Consider the following 15203-nt stretch of genomic DNA (forward strand, 5'->3'; position numbering starts at 1 on the left):
GCCCAAGACACTCCTGGCTATCATTTAATCACAGGCATTTGGGTTTGGCTCCTTCTTCCCTCCTCCTTTTACATGGGTGTCTCTCCCCAGGAACAGCACTGGACTGGGCCAAGCAGCTCCCACCTCCTGTTTTTGCCAGGGCTACACATTCCACAGGGCTTCGGGAAACCAATCCCGAATGTCAGAACACGGAGGTGCTTCCAGCAGGATTTGCACACCTTGCCTAGTGCTGCTCTAGTCCTGACCAAAGCTGACCAGCACAGGAGGCCTCCAGGTTCCTCAGGCCTTTTCCACAACTGTTTGCTGGGAAAACCTCTTCCACTTCCACTAAAAAGGAGGAGGGAAGCACACACGGTCTGGACTTCAAAATGAACTTGATTTTCTTGGCTCTGGCTCCTGGTTAAAGGTCTATTTTTAAAGGCTTTAAAGATTTTAAAAACTGAAATTAATTTTAGTTTTGTTTCTGGTTTTGCTTCAAAAAAGCTGATTTTATGAGGCATTTAATGAATTCTATTAAACACTCACCTGATGTCTCTCATAAATAACAGGAACACTGAAGAGCGAAATCAAAGCTGGAAAAGAGCACATCAAAGGTATAAGTATTGACAACTGGGAGGGTGTTCAGCAAAACAAAGACTGGTTTCCACCCCTTGACATGTCTGGCCAAAAAGTACAAGAAATAACTAAGCCCCAGACAGAAATTGTTGGCCAGTTAATGAAATAATCCCCATTAAGGAGAGTCTGGGCTGTTCTCCAGGGCTCAGTGGACAGGAAGTCTGGTCACAGGTCACTTTTTCACTGGGGGTTATGCAAATCCTTCCCAAAGGATGCTCAGACATCACTTGGTTCTGACACCTGAATCCAAGGAACAAAACTGCAGTGGGACAGATCCTGTACCCACCCAGAGACCCAGCACAGCCAGGACACCCACGGCAGGTTCACCCTGCCAAGGACAAGCACAGCAAACAGGCCTGTAAATACCAGGGCTGGAAAATCAGCCTCAAAATGGGCTGGTGTGCAGTGTTACCAAAGCCCTGGGAAAAGGCTCCAAAGGTAACATCCTGAGGCCACAGGAACAGCCTCCCAGTGTGGCCCAGAGCTTCCCCAGTTCCCCCAGTCCAGGAGCTGAGCAGAGCTGGGAGCACTTACCCAGGATCAGCAGTGTCAGACCATTGAACAAGGCACCGACATAGGTGAACACCCACATCAACACTGCGAACTGCGGAGGCAAAGAGAGCCTGTGAGAGCCTGGGACACACACACCACTGTCTGTAAACACCCACAGCACACTCAACAACCCCTGCACACACCACTGTCTGTAAACACCCACAGCACACTCAACAACCCCTGCACACACCACTGTCTGCAAACACCCACAGCAGAACAACACCCCCTGTACACACCACTGTCTGTAAACACCCACAGCACACCAACACCCCCTGCACAGCCACACAACCAGAGCCTGGCTGAAGGATGGGGAACAGGGCAAAACAGCTCCTGCCTCCCACCCTCCCAAGAGGCACAGCCAGCAGAGGTTGAAGGGCTGGTGAATGGCACAGAGGCAGAAAGAAAGCAGGTCACTGGTGTGGGGGGCCCTGCAGCCAACTCAGTGTCCACTGTGGCTCCAAACTGCCACCATCACCCTCTGCTCAGCAAAGCTCTCACTGAACCCTTGGCTACACCAGGCAGAGGTTTCTGTCACATCAGAGCACAGCCTGTCTAGAAGGTTACCTACCATGTTTGGTAGGCTTGGCTTGATCTACCTTTTTTCATTAAAAAAAACCCAAAGGTGCTTGGGATATTAAGGGATTTAGGAAAGAGAGGAGTCAACAGTGCCCTAAAATGGAGTCTGGTTCCAAGTCTGAGACAAGGTCAGAAGCCCAGACACCCCTCGTGCTGACAGACACCTAAAGCCCCACAGTGCCACCATTCCAGGCTCCCTGGCCAGCCCTGTCCCTCCCTGCTGCTGACAGGGCCTGTCCATCTGCAGTGGGACACACACAGCCCTGCTGCACTGGCCCCACAGAGCCCTGCCCAGGTGCAGTGTCCCAGGCACACCTCTGACCTATCCCAGGGGAGAGCTGCCAGCTCTATTTCGGGCAGGATTCCTCCCAAGGAAAATCAGCCGCCTCTGTCTAGAGTTGCAGGGCCGGGGAGGGGCTGAGCAGCAGCCAGGGCTGGGTGGCACCAACAGTGGCTTTCCCAGGGCTGATTCCCTCACACAGACCCCCAGCCCCTGGGTCAGCCAAGCACAGGCACCACAGACACCCTGGGAAGGCTGACACGGCACCAGGGAGGGACGAGCTGGGCCCAGGGAACAGCCCCAGGGGACACACCAAGGGAAGGAGGGGACGAAGTGCTGACAAGGAAAATAAACACCCAGTGAAGGGCCAAAGGGATGGACCAGGATCCTGCTGACTGGTCTGCAGCCAGCTTACTCTGAACTTATATATCCCAACATCCAATTTTAGCTTATCTTAGGATGTAAAATACCCAAAGCAAACAAAAATCAACAGCCAGAGACAAGATAAGGGCCTGACACTCAACCCAAGTTTAATTGCATGACCTTTGAGATGAAGTTTACTGCAAGAGCTTCACTCAGAGCTGATCCCATTCCAAATTCAGGGGAATTAACTGCAAGTGATGCAGCTCTTTATCTGGCAGCACTTTGGGGACGTGACAAAGCAGCACAAGGGGCACAGTCAGCGCCCAGACTGCAGAGTCACTGCAGGTTTCCCAAGAACAACAAGGCACATCTCCCCCCCTCGCTCATGGGGACTCAAAGCTCGGCCCAGCTCAGCTCTGCAGGGCCAGGGGGAGCCTGGCCATGGATCCTCTGCACAAGGCTCTGGAATGGAGCAAACAATCCCATGGCACAGCCAGCACAGCCCTCCCGCCCAGCTAAGGAGGGAAAGGCACCAGCTTCCACGGGGCAAAAGGCCCCGGGTTTGTGATGGGTCACAATGATTCTCTTGCAGGGAATTAACCAGCCTCAAGCACCCACACCAAAGCATCCTGACAGCTATCCATGCTTTCTTCCCCATGGAAACAATTCCCAAAGCCTCAGCACCAGCCCAGTCAGCCCAACAGTCAGGAATATTGCTGACAACTGTGCCCAGGGCAGAAAGTGGGAGCTGACGTAAGCAGAGGGGTAACAAGACGTGAATCAATCCCAAAGTCCAACAATTATCAGAATTATCCAACCCTAATTCAGTGAACACTGAATTTATGGCTCGAGAAAGAACAAAATCCAGGAGTTCACACTGGGCTGACTCAGGTTTTGCCCAGAGCAGCAGCAGGGTCCAAGCATGACGTGGTGCAGGGGCAGGTGTGACCCCCTTCCCTCGCTGGGGCTGGGGGGGATGGGCACCCCGAGCACAGCCCCACACACTGCAGAGTGAGGGGCAGCTCTGGGAAAAGCTGGGGCTACAAAGCCCCAACTTCAGACCCCCCTGCCCTCAGCTCCTCTCTCTGCACCCTTCTGACACCTCAAACAGGACTCCATGGACACTCATCCCACATTTATCACTCTCCAGGGGTTTTCCCTTAGAAACAAACTCAGGAGCCATCAAAAACACTGCAAGGCTTACCTGGAACACACCTAAGACACACCTAAATACCTGAAACACCTCCACATGCCTAAAGTTTGAAGACAAGACAAACCAAGGAGCAGAAGCCCAGGATGGACCCACAGAGCTGCTCTGCCCTTGCCACGTGCAGGGTGGGATTGCCCAGGGCTCTCCAGCTCAGCCCAACCCCTCCAGTGACATGTACACCAGTAAACCCCTCCAGCTGATGGAGACTCCAGCTCTGCCAGCCCAGACTGGCAATCCCAGAACTGCCCCTATGGCCCTTCTTCACCACAGAATGTTGCAGGCCCAGCCCAGGGCTCTGACTCTCTGCCAGCACAGATCCCACTGCACTCAGCACTCTTCACCAGGACAAACTGCAGCTTCTCCTGGGACTCTGGCAAGGGCTCCTCTGGAATTACTCCTCAAGAGCTGTGAGGAATTTCTCCTTGTGCTACATAAATATTTAGAGTCCATTTTCAGACTTCGCTGACTGAAGCATTGTTTAATAAAGAAGAAAAAATCTTCATGAGACAGATTTTACAGCTGGCATTATTACACACAGTAAACTGACCTGCAGACATTTTCTACATTACAGCTCTGCAGCTTGAATTATACACAAGCAGGTGGTGTCCTATAGTGAAGATGTTTAAAGTACGTGAGCCAAGATATTTTTATTTATTTTAAACCAGGGCCATTATATTACATAAGAGCCCAGAATCCCAACGCTCTCCTCGAGCACAGACTCTTCAAAATCAGTAACTCGTGCTGGTGAACTGTCCTGACATTCACTGGCTTCATATAAAGGGTTGTTCCCAGCTACCATAAATTAGACTAATTAACCTACATAAAACATCTTAAATGTCAGAAGGAGAGAGGGGAAACGAATTAGTTCAGCTGAATAAACATGTCTTTCCTATGTACTGTAGTATTTTAAAAGTGATTAGAGTGCCTTGAAGTCATTCTGGCTGGAATTAATTCTAATTGTGAGATAATTCCTCCACGAGGCCTCATTTCTAAAGCAGTGCTCGCTGCAGAGCAGTTGGCTGCTCGCTCCTCCTTGCCTACCAGGGGTTGGGATCTCTCCAGGAATGGTGGGAAAACTCTCCCAACCCAGAGCAGGGACCAGACCACAAAGGGCTTAATCCCGAACATGAGTGACCTTGGGATTGAGTTTTGCTGTGCTGTTCTTTATTCAGACCCAAACACTGCTTAAACAGAACTGGTCATCTCCACAAAAATGACCAGAAAACAACAACTCAACCAGCTCCCTCCAAGCTGCACAAGGAACCCTCCCCCAACCCCACAACAACTCAAAGGACTTTACAAAGCACTAAGTAAGGCATTTACTGCAGGGCAAACCCAAGTTTTCTTCAGGAAGACTGAGCAAACTGAAAAGGAAGTGGACAACACACTGCACTTGGTAAAGGAAACACCCTTTTGAAAAACAAAGGAAGGTGACTAAAGCCTGAAAGGTGAGAATATAATTCTTTCAGAACAAAACTGAAGGGTTTTCAGCCAATTCTTTTCTTTTGGGGATTGGTTTTCTTGTGTATTGGGTTTTTTTCCCCTTCTCTTTGTTTCATTTTGATTTGTTTATTCTTCTTCTTCTCTGTCAGTTTTGCTCTGCTGCCCTCAGTAAATCCCATTAGATCTCACCTGGGCGTACTCGAGCTGTCAGACTGCACTGCACACTTCAGATGGAGGAACTGCAAACCCCACGTCAGTAATTCCCTAAAAGCAGCAGCTCTTCACTCCCAAATGCAGGGGCTGGAACGAGTGGCCACCTTCCCAGTAGCTCAAGGGGATGACTCAGGAAGGGGACACTGTCCAGGCAGGGAGCTGTGCACTAACCACGAACAGAAATCCCAAACACTGCGGCAGTGCAGCCCCAAACCAGGTTTTCCACATTAGTGACACATCCTGAATGCACAGATTGGAGCAGTGGCTTGTTTCCTCACCAGATTCCTGCTGGGAAGCACTAGTGAGGAGTTGGGATTTTATACCACTGTCCAAGTGCAGATGAAGTTATCCACCCCAATATACCCAACTGTGTACCCCAGGTACCTCCCCAGCCAACTAAACGCGGTTATTTACTCAGGCAGAGCCATTGTCTGCAGGGAGCAGGGCTGTTTGCACACCTGGCTCAGCAGCCCCTCTCAGGCAGGGCAGGCAGCGCTCACCTTCAGGGAATCCACCAGGTCATCGACGAGGAAGAGGCGCCTGAGCTCGCGCACGGTGCCGTTGACGTGGCCCAGCACCACGTTACTGTACTTGTGGATGAGCTCCTCGGACACAGCCACATCACACTCCAGGTAGGCCCTGAGGGAGAGCAGAGAGTGAGACTCCTGCAACAAACAGCACCTCACCCTCCCCTCTGTGCTACCGACAGCAAGCTCACCTCGTGAGGAACCCTGGCAGGACACAGCACAACCACCCCAGTCATCCTCAGCGAACCTCAGTAAACTCAAAACACCCCCAATCTCTCAGCAGAAAAGAAAACCATCTGTTTCTTACTGCTGTTGGCTCAGTCACACACAGGCCTACCTGCACCATGTAAAAAAGGTGGGCAGGCTAATGCATCAATCTGGGACAGGCAGGAAAAAAATCCACCAAACAACACATCCATGTATGTCCCTGGAAGGCACCTGTGGAGCTGCCAGTAAGCTGCAACAAATCTACTATGGCATAGGAAAAATGAGTTAAATTTTTTATCATTTGCTAAAAAACCAAAAAAGCCCCAAAAAACTTTCTTACAGTTAGTGACAGCTCTTTTACATAAAGATATAAACCCCTATCTGGTTGTGTCTCCTTCCACTCCACTGCCACTTTTATCTGTAGCTGCAGTGGCTGCGGTCACAATTTCGGTCTTTGAACAAGGTATAATTTATTTATCTAATGTGCTGGAGGAGGCAGAAGGAGCAATGCAGCACATCTCTAACAGGGAACTTATTTTACAGTTGTAAACTTTTACTTTTGGTTGGGAGGGTTCTGCTTTGGGGTGGGTTTATTTTTTTTCTTTATAAAAAATGCACAGTGGAGGCTCCTACATGTGTCACTTAAGGCCAAGCTAAACATGACCTTGTGGAAAATCCAAGACAAACTGAAGTACTTTAAATGGTAACTGCAGCAGCCATTTCAGGGTTGTGTTTTGCAATCACCCTTGGCTTCCATCTGCTCACCCTTCTCAGCTCCTCCACGAGATATTCAGTACCTGCATCAAAAATTCAACTATCTCGTGGGATGTCACAAGTGAAAACATCCTTCTTTTAGCTGAAGTTATACAGGAAAAAAAGTAAACCAAGCAAGTATGTTGGACAAGAATGTCTGGAGGCTACTTAGGAATAGTCAGCATTTTTAGGAACAAACTGCAAAAATAGGTAGAACAAGGTAAAGGAGCCACTGCACGTGGGCTGGGAGGAAGGCAGGGAAACCACAGCTGAGTGGGGTAGGGCTGGCATGGACACAGGGAACATGCACTCTGAGGAACAGGAAACAATCCCTCCAGCACAGCAATAAGTGCTTATTTCTTTGAAGATGCAGCTTTGCAACAACAGGGACCTGGATTCAGTCTCTGCCCAGGCAGCCTGGGAGTTCAGAACAAACCACACATCTTAAAAGTGTTCTTAAGGGTTCCAAACAGATCAGAGTAGCCCCTTGTCACGGTTTAACCCCTATTAGATTTATTCTGATTGTTGCTAAATAAATTGTGTTGAAAGTGCTGGGTGTTCTTTAAATTCTGCCCCTGGCTCATATTCCAAAGGCTACACCATTCTGAAAGGCACACAGTGCTCCACTGCACTGCAGGGGTTTATTTGTTTAATGCATCCCCAGGGGAATCAACACCCCTGTACCAAATCCTCAGTCCATTTCTGTATTTCCTGTGGGCCCACTGAGCCAAACCAACTGTGGGGAGCGCATTTTTCAGTCCAGGGACCATTTACGTTATTACGCAACGTGTGACAGCACGTGCCACCCTCTGCTTCCCACAGCACCGACCGTGGAGAGCTGCTGCTCCCCACAACAACACAGGGCAAGGGCAAATCCCACCTGAAGGGGTGGCCTTCATCAGACTTCTGGATGGCCTGGATGACTCCCTTGTATATCCTAAAGCTGATGGTGACAGAGAGCAGGGCCAGGGCGATGTAGGCTGTGACGCTGACGATGCTGAACACTGTTAATGAGAGCAGCAGGAACAGGCTGGCACCGAACACCACTCCCGTCTTCTTGATGTCTCGCCAGTAAAGCAGGTCAACAACTAGGATTTAAACGAGGGGAGAAATTAGAACAAGGTACCTTTGGCATCCCCACGAACACAGGAAAACATCGGTGTTCACTTTGCTGCTGAGAGTCACCAGCAACAGAACTCGTCAAAGCAGGGCTGGAATCCCAGCTGGAAATAGGTTAGTACTGGTTCTGCACTGCACTCCAGATCACTGGGAGCACTGCTGTCAGGATTGCCTCACATGCAGTTGCTAAAATTTAAGAACAATTCTGCCCTTAAGCCATGTCAGAATCAATCTCTTCAGCTCCTGTGCTCTGTTCTGCAACCAGAACCACAGCACTTTGTGCTTCAGTTCACCCCACTGTGGTGCGTTTTGGGGAGGTCACTCCCTGAAGAGATTGATTCCAATGCCCTGTTAGGACAGATGACAGGACACCAACACGTCTCTAAACCATTCCATCTTTCCAAGTCTGGTGGAGCAAAGGCCCTGCTCAAAGACTCATTAACAGTTCACTTTGTTTTCTTTGGATGGAAGCATTCCCAGGGGAGTTGATAATGTTGATTGTGGGTGACAGACTGAGCCATCAGGAGGGAATAATCTCACTGAGATGTCAATCCAGGCTGAGTCTGCTGTGTTCCAATGCAAAAGACTTCATTTGCAAACCAAGTTTAGTTTTCCTTAAGCGACCCTCATTAGGGAACAGTGTGTTAGGCCATTTTTAGCATCACTGCCCAGAGTAAACTACACCCTTGCACAAGCCTTAGGTAATGGCTTAAGGCTCCCAGTGCAGACCTGTTTGCTTGCATTAGATACAGAGTTCAAGATAAACTACAGAAAAATTATTACTTTAGCAATCCCATCTCCTCCTAAAAATCACCAAAATTAACTGCAGGATAATGTACCAGCGTTCAGCACAGATTCTTTGTCTGAATGACTACTAAAAAAAATTAAAAAAAAATAAAATGCGACTATTATTTTTTGCAGGATGAAAACCTGGAAATGCACCAACACTCAATACTTGGCAGCCTCTGTAGGGCAGAGTCTGTGTAACCCCTTTGTAGCTACAACACACCAAAGCCACCGGGGCTGGTGTGTGTGTTTTCACACAAGTCCTTCCCAATTATTCCCACAGGGAAACTGTACTAAACTGCAGGGAAGACAAAAATCAGAGTCAGGAAATTAAAGCCACCATTTCATAATGCAAATTATTGTACCCAAGTACTCAAAGCCATGTTTCAGTAGAAACTTCCTGCAGCCCTGCAGAGGCTGCATGAACCCCTGGGCTGTTTGGCAGAGCAGAGCAGCCTCCCCCTGCAGCACCATCCATGCTCTGCTCCCCCAGCCCGGCCCTCCCTGCTGGGCCAAACCAACCCAGCGCCGGCAGCCACATCAGCGGCCACCACGTGAGCAGGGCACAAACATATGGGGGCAGAGATAGACCCTGCAGCGCCAATCCCAGCGCTCCTCCAGCCCCAGCCCAGCCCAGCCACATCTGCTGTGACCTGGCTTCTGGGCACAGAGGTGTCCAGCAGTGCCTCTGCACACCCTGCACTAAGCAAGGCGAGCTGCAAAAGGAGTTATAAAAAAAAAAAAAAAAGGAGATTGACTTAAAGGTCGTTGTAACCTGTAAACCTACACGGAGCTGCAGGCAGCCCCCTGGTGAGATCTTCAGGCTTGCCAGAAACAGTTGGTGGATTTTGTGCTCCCAAATAATGCAAGAAACTCATTTCTTTCCGAGCGTCTGCTGCAAATACTGCAACTGTGTTTATTTTTAAATGCTGCAATTTGAGCGTCCATACATTTGAATTTGGGAGCTGCCCCTGTATCGGGTGACAGCGAGTGTGAGCCCTGCTCTGTTTGCTGCAAATGAGAGACTGCCTCCTCTTTAAAGCCTCTCCACTGACAGGGGGCTCTTTGCTCCATAGAAAATCACTTATTCCGTGCATTAATGCATTAGAGCAGTCATAAGGAACGTAAGGAGAGCAATTCATCCCAGTGACAGGTTCCAGGAGAGAGAAACAAAGGTAGGCTGCTGGAATCAAAGCACAAAGCAAATGCCAAATGGCCTTTAGCGACCCATCGAGTCCTTTGTTCTCGGTAATCAATAAGAAAAATCCCCAAGCCGGGAACAACCAGACCAGAGTAAAGCTGCACATGGAGCATTTTTCCTCATTCCACCTCCACTCCAAATGGAGAAGGAGCAAACGAGCCTCGGTTTAATGACATATGGATCTGGTTTCATTGTAAATTCCTCAAAGGAAACTCAGTGGTTTATAATTCTGCAGTCCAAGAAAGCACACAGTGCCAGTAATTTATATTCTACTGATGAGAAACAGGTACTTGCATTTATTTCTAAAGGAAAAGATTCAAAGCACTACTCGAAGCAGCCTTCTGGCTTAAACATACACGCAAGATACTCACAGCAGATGAAACGAAATAAGGAAAAAAAAAAAAACAAACAAAAACCAGAATAAACCCAAAGCAATTCTGAGAATAGCCCTGCAGTATCTTCCCTTATGGAAACCGTTTTAAGCTTTCTTTTCTACAATCCGAAGAATAATCTCACGCATGTAATGCCCGCAGCCCAGGCCTATCCTAACCCAAGAACAGCTGCCTACATTTGGTAAGCACGAACTGGCACTTGGCACGTCTAAAAATAGTGCAGCTCCATCCGTGCCTTACATGCACAACTCATCCAGTTACATTTTGCTTTTAAAGCAAGTGCCAACCAAGCTTTCTCGCCGCATTTTTAAAAGCCTTTTTCTTTCCCATTTTTACGTTAAACCCGAACAATTAGTACCGGTTTCGACGACAAAAACAAGCGCTCTGATATATTTAGCGTGCTAATCCTCTTTAAAAAAGCAGCCCCCGAGGCGAGCGGCCGCCCGTTCCTTTAGAAGGAGCGCCGACGAGCCGAGAGGGGCGAGTAGAAGGCAGGTGAGCAAAGCAAAGCAAGGAGAAGCACTGACCCATTTTGGCCTCCATCTTGAGCGTGCTGCACCCCCGGCTCTGGCAGCGCCCGGCCCGCCGCTTTCCTCTTCCTGCCGGGGCGCTGCGGGGTCGGAGCTACGCAAGCTCCGCCGGCCATCCCATCCCATCCCATCCCATGCCACGGGCAGGGCCGGGCGCCAGGAGCACAGCACAGCTGTGCGGGGCTCCCGCACCATCCACGGCTCCCTCCCCTCCGCACACAATCCCGCGCTTCACCGCCGCTGAAAGGCTGCTTGTGTCGCGGCACGGGGCACGGGCGGCACCGCGGGGCTGACAAACCTCACACTGGGAGCTTTCTGTAATTCAAAGGTAAGCACAGAGCCCTTATGTTCCCGGGATAACAGTGCACAGGGCAGAGCCTTTTGGGAGCAGCTGAGCAACAGCCAGGGTGGTTGTCCCAGAAACGGGACAGCAGTGCTGAGAATAGGCAGCTTTCAGTGCAGAGTCACATCTGTCACCAAGCACACTTGGCTGGGGGAATCCACAGCGAGCCCCAGAACACGACCCCAAAGGGGTGTAGTTCCTGTTCAGAGAAGCCTTTTCCATAAATTCCACCTTTATGTAAACTCCACATCCACACACCATGTGCCCTTCAGGGCTCCCTCTGAGCAGAGCACCGAGTCCTGACCCTGCAGCTCCACATTCCAAGCCCAACCCTGAGGAGAAGCCACCAACCATCAGGTGGTCACTGTGTCCAGCACCAGCACTCCAGGGTTTGACGTTTTCAAGGCTTCCTGCCTCACAGAGATTATTTACAATTCCTGTTCGTGTCCTACCTAAAAGGAGCAGAGACTGGGCCACCAAACTGAAGGCACCGTTCACCCTTCCCAGACACATCAGGAGCCGTCTGGTCCTCGAGTGTCTCCTCGCAAGTCAGAAACAACCAAACCAGCCCAGGCCGGTGGGACTGGGTGTTACACATGACTGCACGTGGGGCCGAGCACATGGGGCCAACACAGAGCCTTGCCTGTCCCAGGGACAGACATCCCCAGGGAGCAGCACGTCCAGCGGGATGCATCCCAAAGGTCACCAAACAAGGCTGCATCACGCACACTCGGCCCCAAATCCCCAACAAGAAAATACAGATTTCGCAGCCCAGCGCTACCAGATTCTCAAAAAGCAACCCCAAATATTATCTAACCGTTCCTAACAAGCCAAAGAGGCGCTTTTCTTTCACTTTTTCTTAACCACATACTCGTGCGTGTGGGCACAAAGTACCAACCGGGACAATCAGTCCAAAGCCCGGATTATTCACAAGAAAAAATAAAAGTATCCAGGGCTGCACAGGCCTGTGCACCTTCTGCCATCATTTATCTGAGCTGAAGCAGAATTCAGACAGATTTTCAGCACATTACTTAAAAAATATGAATCCTGGGGTAGTCTGGAAGTACAGCTGTAGTGCTCATCCTACCATTAGGAGTAGTCAGCCAATAAAACCTGACAATTCATTGAAATAATTTAAAAATAAATAAATAAATGCTACGGTTTAGTGCCAAGTACTCCATAGGGCCTGTCTTGAAAAGAGCTAAAAATAAAAGTCATGCCACCCCCAGGGTACACTTATTTCATGCTGCCTATCTAGATGATCAATACCACAGGTATTAATCAATACCACAGGTTGTACCACTTGCACTATGCTGGTTCCTCAACTACAGCACACCTATCAACATCTAAATTTAGGATTATGTTCATTAGAAAGTCATGCTTCAGCTGCAAAGTCCAACTGTGAAGCGCAGTTTTCGCTCTTCTCTGGTCTTAGATTTAATTATTTTTTTAAAATCATTTTTTAGTACGGCAAGGAACGTGTTGCAATATTTGCTTCTATATTTATTTTGGGGCACCACAAGTAGTGCAATCCGTCCCTGAACTTTACCCATCATTTTTCATGCCACTGGAGCCTGACCAAGGAAGAAGGAACACGAAACACGGCGTCTTCATCTTGTTCTAAACAAACCAACACGCTAAGCCAGGCTTTAGCAGCTGCAGCAGCACAGGAACCAGGCTCTTCTCCTTCCCCCAAAACCCTCCTGTCTGCTTCCATTTTCCTTCAGGCCTCATCTGGACAAGTTAAATCAGAATTAAACTTCAGGGCTGTGGGGGCTTCCTTGGAGGGAGAAGCAGGCACGAAAGCAGCTTCCCCCACCTAAGGGGACGTGAAAACAAGGAGGGGGTTTCAAAGGCTGCTGGTAGCAGTTTGACCAGCACAAACACCCCCAGGACAGGGCAGGGCCTGGGCAGTGCATCCCCCAAAGGCTGCTGCGCTCAGGATGGGCGTTCATGGCTTCTGAACCAAAACAAGACTCCGTGATTGCCAAGGATTCAAATTCCAGGGTTGGAAATGTCTGCTCTCAGCGGCACTGAGGGACAGAACACCAACCCTGCTTGGCTGGATGGAAAGAATCCTGAAAGCTGAAAACTGGCCCTCAGCACCCAAAGGGAACCTGCCTTTCAGTTTCTACACAAACCTTCTGACCTCACCCCTTTCTTTTTGTTCCCCTTTCCCTTCTTTCCTTCCCAACCCCAAGAATTTCAGGCCTGATGTATAAAACATTCACCATTTAAAATACTTACACACAACAACATATTACTAAACAGAATATTTTTGCTTAATATTTTACAGCCCCTTAATGAAAGGTGAAACTTTGAGAAGCTTATTTTGCAGAGGCCAAGTGTTTTCACCTGCAGGGCTTTTTTTGCTACGTATTTAGGTACTGCTAGAGCATTCTATGGATTCCAGCCCGAATTTCTGTCCAAGTGGGAAAACCCCAGATTTTGAAAAATAGTAATAAAAAAAGAGAAGTTCATAAGCACCAAGCACGACAGGCCCCTTTAAAAAGATATTTAAGGATCCAGAGATGATTAAATTTTTTTGAAGCTTGTCCTGTTGATAAAGTATGAAGATTATGTATTCAAATAAGGCTTAAACTCTAACACACTGAGCACTAATGTAATGATCCACAGAGATTTACACTGGAGATCTCCCATTGGTGCTTGCAGGAACAAAGGTCAGCACCACACTAATTTAAGGTTAGCTACTTATTTACCTCAAACAATTCGATATTAGGGCTGTAAATCCTGACATATCAGGCACAGTTTTACCTACAATTCAACAGACTTATGAAAAATCCAAAGCAGACGTGATTAAGGGTAGATTTCAAACAGGGTATCTTGAACAGAACCCCCCCCCCAAGTCTGCAGGCGATTTCTCCTCGCAAAAAAAATTAAAGCACGACCTGCAGACACGGTGGGTTTTTTCAGTTAATGGCTAGTATTGATAAATTATTAATAATCTAGAAATTTCCAAGGCACAGGCACTAAAGTGGGACTGTGCCGGTGTTTGTGCCACACGCTCCCAAACAAGCTGTTCATTAAAATGCTCTGTGGGGCTGGAAAAGATCTGCAGTGTCACACGAGCTGCTTCACCTACATAAATTATTGATTCTTCTGCACCGCTCATTTTTACCCATTTTAACCCACAGCTTTTGCAATTCTGAACATAAGCACTGAGATCTCCCATCTTTGATCCACTGCACAATCAAGTGCGTGCTACAAACCCCCTCTGCTACAAACCACCCGGAAAATCAGGGGGAAAAAAAGGGGAAAGAATAAATACCCTTATCCTTCCAGCTGCTCGGCTGACTGTCCATCTCTCCAGGCTCACGATGTGCCCTCCAGCTGGGGTTATCAATTATGCATTCCAAGGGCAGAGCTGCGGGAGAAGGAACCTCCAGGCAGGGTGGGACTCATGGGCTTCCCCGGCAGTCTGCAGTGGTGCTGCACTGGTGCTGCAGGAGCGGGTCAGCTGACGGGGTGTGGAGCTGACGCAGTGCTGGCAGCGGCTGCCGCGGCCCCAGCGCCGCCCCGGCCCCGGCTCGGCGCTGCCGGCCCCGGGCGCTGCCGCTGCTGCTGCCGGCACAGGGGCTCCGGAGCATGGCAGGGCCGGCCAGCGGGGCTCGCCCGGCCCCAACAAAGCCCAACCGACCGCCCTAAGCGGCTTTCGCAGCGCGGCTAAAAGTAGGCACCAGACGGGCTTTAAATAGCTCGCTTTTCAAACAGCGGGCAAGGCGTTTACAAAGCTCCCAGATGTATGGCTTTTCTAACTGTGGAAGGCGTTTATAAAGCTCCCACATGTATGCTTGGCTTCCCCTCGCTGCTTTAAACAAAGGGCTGCCCGCCCGGCAGGCCAGCACACCTCTGCCTTCCCACCGGGAGCTGCCAGGGGAACCCAGCAACAGAGGCAAGAGGCTCACGCAGGACACAATCGCTCTGTTTGCCGGTGTCTCCAGGCATTATGAACTGCTCAGCCGTATTTATTCATCTCAATGGAGGCTGCAGAAGAAGTTAACCAGTCCTTAACCTAATTCCTCCAAGCAAGTACCTTCCCCTTTTTTCTTTTCCATCAGCATTCCCTGTTGGC

General features: G+C 49.4%; 1 protein-coding gene across 3 annotated transcripts in view; it reads right to left on the reverse strand.

Moving 5' to 3' along the window:
- Window positions 1-15203, reverse strand: part of RTN4 (reticulon 4) — a 38380-nt gene that overhangs the window by 2260 nt on the left and 20917 nt on the right. For 2 of the 3 annotated variants that reach the window (XM_050316983.1, XM_050316982.1), the window contains 4 exons: window positions 7620-7827; window positions 5753-5891; window positions 1150-1219; window positions 526-572 (listed from right to left, as the gene is read on the reverse strand). In XM_050316983.1, the coding sequence (XP_050172940.1) occupies window positions 526-572; window positions 1150-1219; window positions 5753-5891; window positions 7620-7827 (464 nt within the window). Of the gene's footprint in view, window positions 1-525; window positions 573-1149; window positions 1220-5752; window positions 5892-7619; window positions 7828-14399; window positions 14586-15203 lie in introns of those variants that run through there. The other variant, XM_050316984.1, reaches the window with a different exon arrangement.

This window comes from Myiozetetes cayanensis, unplaced genomic scaffold (assembly GCF_022539395.1).
Source record: "Myiozetetes cayanensis isolate MyiCay16 unplaced genomic scaffold, myiCay2020 scf2-11, whole genome shotgun sequence".
NCBI lineage: Eukaryota > Metazoa > Chordata > Aves > Passeriformes > Tyrannidae > Myiozetetes > Myiozetetes cayanensis.